The 14517-nt window shown below is 27.7% G+C and overlaps 1 protein-coding gene across 1 annotated transcript; it reads right to left on the reverse strand.

Moving 5' to 3' along the window:
- Positions 1–8207: 8207 nt before the first annotated feature.
- LOC129605967 (putative nuclease HARBI1) lies at positions 8208–10189 on the reverse strand. The gene is made up of 4 exons (XM_055516007.1): positions 9753–10189; positions 9321–9704; positions 8761–9265; positions 8208–8299 (listed from the first exon to the last, which is right to left on the reverse strand). The coding sequence occupies exons 1-4, from the start codon at positions 9993–9995 to the stop codon at positions 8208–8210; spliced, it is 1224 nt and encodes a 407-aa protein (XP_055371982.1). The 5' UTR covers positions 9996–10189.
- Positions 10190–14517: the final 4328 nt, after the last annotated feature.

The raw sequence follows: 14517 nt of genomic DNA on the forward strand, positions 1-14517 counted from the left end.
TTGAAATTTATCGATTTAGCACTAATTGAAATCTATAATTAATGCTATAGCTATTTGAAACTGCCATTATATTAAAATTTGGAATATCAAGTTTTTCTTTTCTTTGTTTTATTTGGGCTGTTAAAAAAGCCAATCGTTCAATTGAAGTACTGATCTTGTTTTTATTTTCGGCTGTGAAAAAAAGTCAATTTGTTTTGTGAAATTTGAGATTTTTTTCTTTTTTATAAATTTATATAAAAACATATTTCTATATAATTTCAACTTTTTGTAGTTATTCCTTATCACGTTACTTTGTTTTTGGGAGTCTGTAAAGCTCGTCAAATAAAATTTTTTTAAGTATATTCATTTTACTTTTCAAATTTTAAATTTTCCGCTTTATTGTAATGTAAACAAGAAATATAAAATGTCAGTTGCGAAAATTGCTCAAATTATAGGTGATTGTCATTTGCTAAATCAACCGATTGACGTGATTGACATGATCGTCAAATCTTTGACATAACTGGGAAAGGGCCATATTATGATTAGAATTGTAAAGCTAATGCAATTGTATAAAAGAACTGTAAAAAAATAAAATAAGAATCTAACATAAAAAAATTTGTTTTAATTATTTATGTTTAAGATGACTAAAGATAAGGTTATTAATTTAATTGCGCACCTCAAGAGAATCGATTCTTAAAAAAATATTTATGGAAAGCTTTTTTAATTATTAATCTAAAATATGAGTAAGAGAGCTGTTGTTGAAGAGTTGCATAAGTCTGCAAGAAGAAATTTTCGAAGACGTAGGGTTATTATAAAAGGCTATGATGTTTTATGGCAAGCTGATTTAGTTGAAATGGGAGCTTATGCAAAGGAAAGTAGGGGATATAAATTCCTATTGACTGTTATAGACACTTTCTCAAAATATGCTTGGGCTGTACCAATAAAAAATAAAACTTCTGATGCCGTCACCAAAGCTATGGAACTTATTTTTAAAGAAGCCAAACGATATCCAAAAAATCTTCATACCGACGATGGAAAAGAATTTTTTAACAAAATTTTTAAAAAGTTGATTAATAACTATCAAATCAATCATTATTCTACATATAGCTCATTAAAAGCCTCTATTGTGGAACGTTTTAACCGAACTTTAAAAGAAAAAATGTGGAAAGAATTCAACGGAAATTATAAATGGATAGATATTACTCATAAATTAGTTGACCAATACAATCATACAAATCATCGAACCATACAAAGACGCCCAGTAGATATAAATAAAAATAATGCTGACGAGTTGTTGTCAAGGGCATACAATCATATTAAGATTTCACAACGAGGCAAATTTAAAATTGGTGACTCAGTTCGGATAAGCAAGTTTAAACATGTTTTTGAAAAAGGTTACACTCCTAACTGGACTACAGAAATATTCAAGATAAGGAAAGTGCAAATAACAAACCCTGTAACATACTTATTAGAAGACTACAAAGGTCAACCAATTGAAGGTGGTTTCTATGAATATGAGTTGCTTAAATCTAAACATAATGACATTTATTTAGTAGAAAAAGTTGTAAAAACTAAAGACGATAAAGTTTTTGTAAAATGGCTTGGTTTTCCATCAAGCCACAACTCCTGGATAAATAAAACAGATTTAATTTAAAAAAAAACTTCTTTTATTTGCAACGTATACATATTTATAAATACAATAAAAATTATTTGAAAAATTAAATATTTAAAGATATTTCTATATGATATTTTGCTTTACCTTGCGTAAATCTAATATTGTATCTGCTGAAGATTCATAATCAGTATTGAAAGCGGTATATGTCTCCAGCTCACCACTGCTTGTAAGTCTTTTAGCAGCAGTTGTGATATACTCTTGACAATCAATTTTTAAAAATTTTTCTTGAAAGTTGGAATTATATGAACATCGTATTTTAATATCTTCATCTTCACCATATTCCAATCTGAAATGTCTGTAAAAGACCTGTGCACTTTGTATTATTCCACCGATAGCCACTTCTTTTGCAATCAAATCGTTTTTAAAAGCTTGGATTGCAACTGAGTCAGCTTTCAAATAATGATCTTAATCCAAATAGATTTCAGTTGTTATTGTTGCTGTTGTTGTTGTTGTCGTTGGTGTTGTATCTGATGATGATGATATTTCTATTCTTGATCCAGATTCGGCTACATGTTTAAGGAAATGCACCGACAGATTTACTTTTATAGTTTCGTTATTAGACAGAACTATATTAAAATCAGTGCTCTTATAGGATGACTCATCTAATCTTATCTAATAGATGCCCGCACGCATCTTGTTTTATTATTTGAACGATGTTAATATCATGATAGCTGACAGTCAAATGATATTGGTTTTACTTGTCTGTTTTTATTTATTGATTTCTTTTGCATGCAGGTACTTAATGTGATTTATTATTTTACACATGTACAAGAATTTTGATAAATGTAATTCTGTTCCTTGTTGAAAACCTTCCATATAATCCATATTTTCCTCATTGAATTTTTCAAGAGCTGTTCTTAGTTTTAATAATAGCTCTCCAATTTTTGCTTTATTGTTCTTTTCATTATACATATTCTCTATAGAGGAAATATACAATATTCCTTCTTCAAGTTTTTGTCTAAATATAGATTTTTTATTTTGATTTACTTCCTCTTTAAAATCATTCACTCTCATGAATTCAGGTGATAAATTTTTATTGTTTGATTCATGGGGAAATATATTTGAAATATTGCGTTCAATCATTTCCCAATCGTTTTCATTTGCAAATGGACAATTACTTGCAAAAGATTTTGGTTTATTACGAACATTGGATTCATTCAAGGCATAATGTATTTCATCCGATACAATTATATCTCCACCAGAAACCTCAATTTTTAAATGTTGCCAGTTCAGTTTCTCCATAATTCTTCTTTGCGAATCTGAAACTGATTCACCATTCCTTAATCTTAATACACAAAGCCTCTCTCCATATTCAGGTGATAAAAATATTTCTAAATTATCCGAAAATGTCTTGAAATTTGCAATTTTCATGGATTTTCACCTTTTATCGCAAATACAGTACTGCTGACCATGCGAAATTTTTTCAATCCAAAACATTATAAAGATAATTTGACTTCTTCGCTTGAAAGGTAAACTTCTATTGAAAGAAAAAGGTCAAAATATTCTTATACTATTTATAATTATAACAAAAAAAAGTTTACTCAATAGACTAGATGACTATGGCTGAAATTGAACTAAACTTAATTCCATACTTACCTTATACCCATTACAGAATTTTTTCTTACCTCTAGGCTATAGAAAAACTTTATATAGTGACACATTTTCATCAAATATAAGTGATATGTGATTATGTTCATCATGTTATAATACTTTTCTTATTATAGGGAACCCCCTGACGTAATTTTTCATGTTCAGCATTATAATATCATTTAATTTTTTAATTCCCTCATTCTCTACATATACTGTACAGTTTTAATAAAATTTCTTATCTCTTATAAAAAACTGAAAAAATTTTTTGAAGAAAAACGCAGAAATTTTTCTTATCTCAAAACTTTTTATTTCGCATTTTTAAAAACTCGATAGGGTACAATTACCAAAAATGTACGATTTTCATACATTATTTTAGAAAAACAACAAAAAATAAAAAGACCTTGAATAAAATAGTATAACCAACAACTATTGGATGCATTTTCTTAAAAAAAAATGAGTCCATATCAATTTTTCCATAAGAATTAACGATTTGCCGACGGGAAAATATAAAATTTGTAACAGAAACCCCATAATATTAGAATTTTTTTTCGATATTAGAATTTTTTCCATTTGCCGACGGGAAAACGTAAAATATGTAACAGAAACCCCATAGTATAACTACAAAAAAAAAACACATTGTTGAGTGTTGCCGTTGTAACCCAAAGCCGCCGCCAGTCTAGCATCCGCCTCCCAGCAACAAAAACATCAACCTTCTAAATATGCATGTATACATCGTAAACCATATCTCAATTCTGTAATACTATCCAATTTTTTTCCTCTTCTATCTAAAATATACTTGAATAAAATACTATAACCAACAGCACACAATCCTCATATAAAACTCAAAGCACCCATATATAAACCTCAAATCACCCATATCATATACCACCTATATACAATCTCCAACCACCCATATACATTCCTCATATAAAATTCAAATCACCCCATTTACAATATCAAACCACCCTCTACCTAACCCATACAACCCTCATATTATAAAATTTCAAAAAATTTTAAATTTCATTCATTCATACCTAATTTTTTACATGCTCTGAGAAATTTTTTTAAAAAAAATTTTTTTGCCAAATAATATTCATAGTTATAAGCGAATAATGCATGTGGTTAATTTTTTTTCATATGAAGAAAGTATTTACAAAATAGAATTTAACATTATACGGTTGTATGAACAAACCGAAATACCTAATTCTCTCCTTCATAATTTAAAACGATTAAAGGAAGATTTCAATAGTATCATACCGCATCATGTCGCTAAAAGAAGGTTAATAAATATGATTGGAAGTGGTTTACGTTTCTTAACCGGAACAATGGATAATAATGATAGAAAAGAAATTCAAGAACACTTTGATCTTATTGAAAAAAATAACGCTCAGATAATAAATAATTTAAATGATCAAGTGTCTATAAATAAACAAATTTCAGACCAGGTTAAAAACATAACCAACCATGTTAATCTAGCTCAAAATAAAATTAATAATGAAATTGATAAAATTAGAAATAGCGTTAATAAAATTAATGAAGATTTAAAATTGTTTATAATTAAAACAGAAATAAATGAAAATATTAAATTTCTGATATTAAAGAAATTATTCTTGCAAGCAAATTGGAAATTTTATCAAAAAACATTATAACACAAGAGGAAATAAAAGTTCAAAACTTTACAATTGAAATGTTACCTTTTATTCAAAATTGTGTGCTTTTTAAAGAAAATACAATTATTTTTGTTTTGTTTATTCCAAAATTTATTAAAGAAACTTGTTTTAAAACCATTGTTGAAAAAATTGCTAATAAGAATAATTTCTTAGAACTTAATACTAATATAAATGAAATAATAACATGCAAAATATTTTTAAAAATGTAGAAAAAAAAGAAATAATGAAAAAAGATTTAATATCATTTCAGGATGAATGTATTTCAAACTTGCTTAATACAAACCAAATGAAATGTCACTTTCAGGAAAATACTTTACCAGAAATAAAAAAATTATCAGATACAGTAGTAATTACAAAAAATTTGAATAAAACACTGCTATTTAATAATTGTGGACAAAATCCACAAGAAATTCCCATTAAAGGAAATAATATTATCAAATTTACAAACTGTAAAATTTCAATTAACTATATGCGATTTGAATATCTTGAAACAGAATATTATAATAAAATTTTACCTTATGTAGATCGGAATATTACTATTGACAAAATTGTCAAGGAAATCCATTTAGAACATTTGTACTATAGTCATGTTAATAATACAAAGCATATTCAAGAAATAAAAGCTGATAATACTTGGAGGTGGTATACGAACGTTACCACCAATGCCAAAAGTGGTATTTTCGCTCTATTAACATTTTCTATTGTAATAATAATTTTATGCAGGAAACCATGTGTAGGAAATTCTAAAACAAACGTTGAACTAAAATGTATTCGCCAGGAGTCGAATCTTAAGGGAAGAGGAGTTGCATCTCCATCCACTCAAAATACTGAAAACCCTAATAAGAATAATAATAACACAAATATTGTTCTTTTAGATTACCCACTACAATTATAATAAACTCAAAAAGATTCAATCAGTACTTTCTTTCTTTTTATTTTTTTTTCTTTTCTTCCTTTAAATAATTTTTCATATCTCATATCATACGAGTATTTCAAAACAAAAGTTATTGCTTGGAACAATTACATTAATGTGTGAAAGAACGACACACTTAAAAATCGTTTATGTTTCATTTTACATTTTTTATTATTATTGTTCTTACATTGTGTTAAACCTAAAATACGATACAATGCGTAATGAGAATGACTAATAATAAATAATGATTAACATTTGGTTTGCATATTGAGTAAGTATTCCAAATATTTTAAAAATTATTATTATAAGTGGTATTTTAAAGACAAGCAAAATTAACGATAATTTTGTAATGTGTTCTAAATTAAGAAAAGTATTTTTTTTTGTTTTGTGTAATTTTTGTAATTTTTAAGAACGTTTTAAATTTTTGTAAAACCAATAAAGTTGAGTTCATTTTTTGTCAATAAAGCGATCGGTTGATCGACTGAAAATATTAAAACTAGTTTTTTCGATTTTCTCACAAAAGACGCCCTTGCACATAAGTATATCTTCAAAGACGAAAATGTAGAAGAAATTTTACAAGAGAAAATGCAAAATCTTTTGTTGAGGTAACTTGAGGAATTTCAGGAAAAAAATAGTGGTTATCAATCCAAAACAACTCTTAAACTCCTCAGGGACATTATGAATTCGCCAAGATGCCATTCGGTTTTAACCATTCTCCTGCAATATTTCAAGAAATGATTAATTATGTTTTGCTTGATATACTTATTTTCGGTACCTCTCTTCGAGAGCATGAGAATGTTATTACAAATATTTTTCAAAAACAAAGGAATCACGTAAAATTCTGAAAAAAACTGAATCCATTAAAAACCTGAAACTTCCAAATTCACATAAATCAATAAAAAGCTTTTTAGCAATAATAGGATATTATGACAAATTTATAAGGAATTACGCAAAAATTGCGCAACCCTTAATATATTTCCTTAAAAAGGATTGTAAAATTGACTTTAATAATCCAAAATATATTGCTGCTTTTAAAAAACAAAAAGAAATTATCGGTCCAATCTTAAAATACCCAAATTTTAATCACATTTTTACCACGACTAGTGATGCAAGCGATTATACAATCGGAGCTGTTTTATTGCAAAATGAAAATCCGATCTCATTTGCAAATAGAGCATTGAATGATCGTGAGACTCCCTACAGTATTATGGAAAAGGAACTGTTAGCATTTATATGATCTACAAAATATTTTAGAGCGTATCTGTATAGTGTTAGATTTACAATAAAAAAGGATCATAGGCTTTTAATGTGGCTAAACTAGAACTCCAAAGAAAATCAGTTGAATTATTTGCCAATGATTTGATAATGATATGAATTAGTCTTAGTAACTTTAACTTAAAACCAAAAAAAAAAGGAAAAAAGTGCTTAACCTTATTTTACAAATTTATAATTCGATAAAAATCTTTAAAAAAAGTAAAAGAACTTCTAATTAAATAAAAAAAAACAATAACAATAAATATGTAATGTATGAAGTGTAACAAAAAATTGAAAGACCTCAGAAATATTTGGAATGTAAAATCTGTAAAAATCAATCCCAATACGTCTTGTATCTGTACTTTATTTGCCTCTTTTACGTGCGAGAAATGCAGCATTTCTCAATCTCCACTTTAGGATTAATTAGATCTGGGAAAAATTTTACTGTGGAAGCTAAATCCGGAGAGGGTGTTGAAGAAGTAAGTTTGGTTTAAGAAATGTTGAAAAATATTGAGCGCAGGTACTATCTGAAAATGCAGTTCTAACTTAGTACTAAATTGCAGCACATTTGTTTAATAAGAACTGCTTCAACTACAAAGCAGTGTTTTTAAAAATTCAGAACTGCAGTAGCAGCCATTTTGAAAACTACAACTGCAATTAAGATATTTCAGAAACTTCACGCAACATCGCATTTTTAATTTTCTAACTGCGCTAACTTAAATTGAATATTAAGCAAGATGGACGATGATGATATAGAAGATTTATTAGCGTAAGTTTTTTTTTTTTTTTTCTACTTACTGTAAATAAATAAATTCTAATAATTTAAGGAATTTACAAGAAGAAAGATTTTGGGATAGTGCAAAAATTAAATTTTTAATTCAAATGAGACTGGACGATGAAAAGTGTTTTAGTGAAAAAAAAGGAAAAAGAGTGTGTTATGGCGTCTATGTCTTCGGAAAATCAAAAATGTTGATAAAAATTTTCCTTTCACCGTCGATGAATGTAGTAAAAAATTTAATAATTTATTTACTACATACAAAAGGGTAAAAAATCGTAATAAGGAATCTGGAAACAGTAGGACTCATTGGGAGTATTATGAAACATTTGATAGAATATATGGAACTACTCACGTTATTTCACCGCCGGAACAAAATTTGATATCTTCTTTGAATTTGGAAAGTAACGAAGTAGCTGGAGATATATCAATATTAGAAGAGTCTGAAAATAATAACCCTAATCATATAGATGTATCAGAAAATGTGGCACCGCGAAAAAAAAGAAAAAGTGAAATTACCCTATTTTTGGAAAAATTTGAAAAAGAGGAAGAAAAACGTCATCAAGATTTTATAAAAATTGAGCAACAAAAATTAGAAATTGAAAAACAAAAGCTTCAGTTGTTAAAAGAAATGTCTGATGGGTCTAATAATTATGTACCTTAATAAGGAAAATGGTACAAACTTGTTCATATATGTATGTGTATATGTGCTTACATATTTTTTTAATACTGTGAATATAAAGCTGTGAAATCGCAAATTAAGTTACTTAATAGTTTTTTTTTAAGTTTTTGTTTATGACTGATTGAAATACAAAAATAAAACATAAATTTTAAGAAAAACAATATTATTATTGAATTCAATTCAAATATTCAAAACAAATTTACATATTCCAAATTTTTTCACAAAGTTCATTTCGTTTAGTAGATGCTTCTATATCGTGTTCATCGACATTATCTGCAAATACATCACTTTCTTCTTCATAATTTGCATATATAATTTCATCCAGTCTTTCATTACTGTTATCTATTATAAAATTGTGTAAAGTTACACATGCCATAACAATGTACTTAACTTGGCATAGGTCTCTACAGTTTATAAAATCTAAAATTTTAAACTTTTGTTTTAAAATACCAAAGGATTGTTCAATATGAACACGTTGCGAGCTCAAATAATAATTAAATTTCCTTTGCTTCTCTGTAAGTTTTCCGTAGTCCTTAAATGGTGTCATTAAGTAGGTATGGAGAGGATATGCACAATCCCCTACCAAATGACTGTTGTTTGGGAGAGTTTGTGTACCTTCTTTAAGGGCTTTACCAATAGGACTCTTATGCCAGACAGATGTATCATGTGCTCGCCCAGGCCATCCTATGAATACATCAAGAAACCTGAAGTTCGAATCACAAATCGCCTTAAAAAAATATCTTATTAGAAATTTTCTAACATATTAAAATAAATAGACCTACTTGCATTAAAATTGAGTAGAACCCTTTCCGATTATAATAACTTTTCTGTTCTAATGTGAGCGGAACAATTTTTATATGGGTTCCATCAACTGCACCAGCAATATTTGGAAACTTCTTATTTCGGTTGAAGTTATTTATGATTACATTATGTTGCTCATGATTCGGCCATTTTATTGTACTTAGATTGGAAATCATTTTTGTAACTTTTTTCACTGACTCATTTGCAGCATATAAAGAAACGTTAAATCTATTCGAAATATCACGGTAACAAATTCCCTTATTGCCAAGAAACCAAATGGTTATGTAAAGTGCTAAATCTAATGGTATTGATGGTCTACCATATTTTGATGTGTGCCACTGAGGTTGCAAGTCTTTCAATAATTTCTAAACATAAAGTATGCCACGCATATCATATTTAATTAAAAACATTACCGTAAAACAATCCTTTTCCATCCTAAAGTATGAAAAATATATATGATTCGGCATCAAACTTATTACTTTCATATAATTCGCAACTTTAGGAATAAGCATTTTGTTATACTTTTGAATGTACATTAAAAGTACCATATTACGCGATTTTTTCTTTCTAATAAAATTTCTTAAACTCTTATCTCGATTTGCTTCTGTAAGATATTCGAATTTATAATTTTTAATTAATTTTTTCCTTAAATCCATTTTTTATGTCTAAAAAATAACAACTTCAATTTTGTACTATTGGTAGAACTGCATTTTCAAATATGACTTAGATAAAGATTTGCAAGAACTTTTTTACTACGACAAAACAAATGACAATTTTTTGCAGTTGTCAATCAATGCGAAAAAGTTTTTTTAGTTTTAAGTTAGAAATGCGTACGCATACTGCGTTTTCAGAAGAACCTGCATCCACGAGTTATATGTCGACAAGATCTGAGCTCTGGAATGGAAAACATTACATTATTTGAAATCGTAAATATATATATGCCTATAAATACTTAAGAAGATTTTCCAGTAGCGATATGAGATTAAAAATTCGTGTGTGCAATAATTATGGATTAAGAATTAATAATCTTAATTCAGTAAGTATCCTTATTGCTCTTCTGTACTTCACTTTTTCGCATTATTGTTAAATTTAATAATATTAACATAATCAATCTGTTGAAAAAATTATGTTATTATAGAATTTATTTTACTTTAACAAATGTAAATGTAGTACGCATATGTTTTGTTCTTGTTTAAGTACGTGACTGGAATATGGTGTTTATGAGATGAATACTAATGAGAACTTTGATTGCGATAAAAATTTAAGTTTAGTTATTCAGCATAAAAAAAGTTTAAACCGGTGGCGGACGGCAAAAACATGACTGAGCTGTACAAAATATCATTAGTTGTGTCTAAAAGTACGATACATATTTGAATTGCGTAAAGAATTCTGTTTTAGGAACGTAAAAAATAAAATTTTTCACAATAAAAATAAATTAAAATTAAATTATTTAAATTTAACAATAAATACATATTGAGATACTACGACTAGATTATTTTAAGGAGGTTAAAAATCAGAAAAAGTTATTGTTGCGAAAATCTAATTTATCACTTGAGAATGAAATTCTTTTTAATTTTTTAAATCTTTATATTTTTATAGCATGTAGCACATACGCTTCGTTAAAAAATGTTGTGCCATCAGATTGTACTATATTCGTTTGCAAGACCGAAAAATTTCTTTTCTGATGCACAAGTTTTGCCAACGTTTTCTTTTTGTCAATCTTCTTTTTAAACTTGTTTAACTCTGTCCGTCCGTCCGTCCGTCTGTCCGTGTATCTGTTTACAAAACTTCTACACCCTTGAAGATAGAAAGCTGAAATTTTATACATAAATAGATCTTTACTAGCAACTTATTTTCGTAGAACAAAATTTTTATCTATCTCCCCCCCTCTAGAAGTTATACCCCCCCAAAACAATAAAAATTACCTTTTTTAACTATTTGTTGCAATGAAACCTTAAAGATTTTTGAAATTTTGCAAACGCAGAAAGGCAGCGGCTTGCTTCCCCTAGCGTGGTATACTATAGTTAAACTTGAAAAAAACAAAATGGCCGTTCAAATTTACCGTTATCTAAAGTCCTTTTGTTCCAAATTTTTGATGTCATTTTTCTTTTACACCCCAGCCTGTAGAAGCTTGAAATTTTAGGAGCTTTTAGACATTAACAAATAGTTCATTTTGTCAGAAGAAAATTTTGTTCCATCTCTACCCCCTCTCAAGTTATCGCCCCTTGAAATATGTAAAATTTGAATTTTTGACACCCTATATTTCCAAAACCGCAAGTTTTTTCGAATTTCTATAAACGAAAAAAGTTAACGGTAAATTCCATGACATTAAAAAATATAATTATTTTTCTTAACTCATGCAATTAAACATTAAAATCGCATGCTAACACCACTTTATATTAATTTTTGCTTTATTTGAAAGACTGCACAAATCGTTCATCCTAAATATATGCAATCCTAGAAATAGTTTTGTATATGAATGAAAATAATTTTAATAGTGTGATAGGTATACATAGAATGTATTTAAAAGCAGAATTTTCACTTGTTGAATGGAAGAGTGCTACAATACAAACCATTGGTTTGACCCAACTTTTTAAGTTGGCCTTTCTAAAGAAAGTCTCCGGAAAGTAGAAGGTTGGATGGATATTAGATGTTTATTATCCAAAAAATTTCTTCTTCATTCCAACAAAATGTTTTCGAAAACAAAAATTTTTGTCAAAATGCAAATCCATAAAAATAACTAACTGTAAAGGAAAATCTAAAAAATCTAAAATTTTGTTTCAAATAAAAAACTTTATTATTTTTTAAAATTTTATTTTTATTTTATTTCTTCTTATTTAATTCTAAAGTGTTTCATTTCCAATTCATAGTAATAATATTGAACTCAATTCCATAGACAAAAAATAACTCTACTTTTATTTTAATTTTACTTTATACCATGTTTTTTTAATTTGAAAATACAATTTCATAGACATTGTTGTTTAAAATGAATTGATGAACAGCGTTTGATTATTTTTGAATTGAAAATTTACTTAAAAAACGAAAGTCTTGAATGAGGTCTTGAATTCACCAAAATTGTTTGGAAAAATAAAAACTTCAGTTTAATTTAAGTCAATTTTTTTTTGTTTAATGTTACTAAGACCTAAATTTATTTTTGAAAAATATAATTTGATATCTTATTAGATTTTAAATATTTCAATTATTGCATACAATTATTACTAATTATTACTAATTATTACAACTTAATTTTTAGATATATAAGTATTATATCACAGCATAACTATTACACGCTACATATTTTTCATATTTCTCGATATCTATTTTCATCTTATTACTAACAGGTTGTTCCCCAGTGTATTTGAAATTTAGCAATCATTATATCAAGCACTTGATTTACAAATGACAATTATCTTCAATTTGGCCACTTTTTGCAATTGACATACATAAGTATTAAAATTTTATAAAAAATACCCAAGACAAAAGAAAAATTCAATTGAGTTGGCAAATTACATTTGATATTGAGGCTTACGAAACACACAAATTTTAATTGTGAAAATTTTGTCATAACTGGGAAACCTATATTTTGTCATTAAAAAATTATTTTCATATTTACTTTCACAAAAGTTTGTATAAAAAAATCCTTAAAATTAAATATTGAGAAAGATATTTTTAAGTAAAAAATTATTCAATGAAAAACCGTTTAAATAAAGTTAGGTCAAACCAATGGTTTGTATTGCAGCACTTTTCCCTTAAACAAGTGAAAATACTGCTTTTAAAAACAGTCTATGTATATCCACCACACTATTCAAATTATTTTCATTTATAAACTATTTCTAGGATTGCATATATTTAGGGTGAACCATTTATGCAGTCTTTGAAATAAAGCAAAATTTAATATAAACAGGGGTTAACATAATGCTCGATTTTAAGGGTTAATTGTGTGAGTTAAGAAAAATAATTATATTTTTTAATTTCATGGAATTTACTGTTAACTTTTTGCGTTTATAGAAATTTGAAAAAACTTGCGGTTTCAGAAATATAAGGTGTCAAAAATGCATATTTCACAAATTTCAAGAGGCCATAACTTGAGAGGGGGTGGAGATGGAAAAAAATTTTCTTCTAACGAAATAAACTACTTATTAATGTCTAAAAGCTCCTAAAATTTCAAGCTTCTACAGGCTGGGGTCTAGAAGAAAAAAGACATGAAAAATTTGGAAAAAAAGGACTTTAGATAACGGTAAATTTGAACGGCCATTTTGTTTTTCTAAAGTTTAACTATAGTATACCGCGGTAGGGGAAGCAAGTCACTGCCCTTCTGCGTTTGCAAAATTTCAAAAATGCTTATGGTTTCATTGCAACAAATAGTTAAAATAGGCCATTTTTAGTGCTTTGGGGGGGTATAACTTCTAGAGGGGGGGAGATAGGTAAAAATTTTGTTCTACGAAAATAAGTTTCTAGTAAAGATCTATGTACGTATTAAATTTCAGCTTTCTATCTTTAAGAATGTAGAAGTTTTGTAAACAGACACACGGACAGACGGACGGACGGACGGACGGACGGACGGACGGACGGACGGACGGACGGACGGACGGACGGACGGACAGACGGACGGACGGACGGACGGACGGACGGACGGACGGACGGACGGACGGACCGACGGACAGAGTGAAACTAATAAGCACTTTTTTTCAAAAAATTTTTGGAAAAGTGCTAAAAAATGCAGCTATTATTTTTACTATTTTTAAAGTCAAAATTTCTAACAAATCTTGGTGAAAATGCAAAAAAAACTACATATTTTTAATTTTGTATCAGTAGAAATGTTATGCTTTCCTATATATGGGTATACTCAATAAAAAGGGCGGAATTTCGTGTTATCGCAATAAAAATATATAAATTTTTTAAAGTTATAATTATTATTTAGATCAGTAATAATAAATTTACGGTCACACTTTAAATCGAATAATTCAAAGCAAACTGACCTACTATAACGTTGCGTAATAAAAACGTAATACAAAATAAACTTTTAAAAATTTTTGTTTGTCTTTAAGTTATAATAAACATTTTTTGTGACCTACTTCTTAATTTGGGAGAGGTTTTGAAGGAGAAATATTGAAAGTTCATGTGGTAATGCAGGTAATCAACGTAATACTCTTACCAAAAAAAAAAAAAAAACAAGAA

This window comes from Condylostylus longicornis, unplaced genomic scaffold (assembly GCF_029603195.1).
Source record: "Condylostylus longicornis isolate FDR11 unplaced genomic scaffold, ASM2960319v2 ptg000016l, whole genome shotgun sequence".
In the NCBI taxonomy this organism is placed as follows: domain Eukaryota; kingdom Metazoa; phylum Arthropoda; class Insecta; order Diptera; family Dolichopodidae; genus Condylostylus; species Condylostylus longicornis.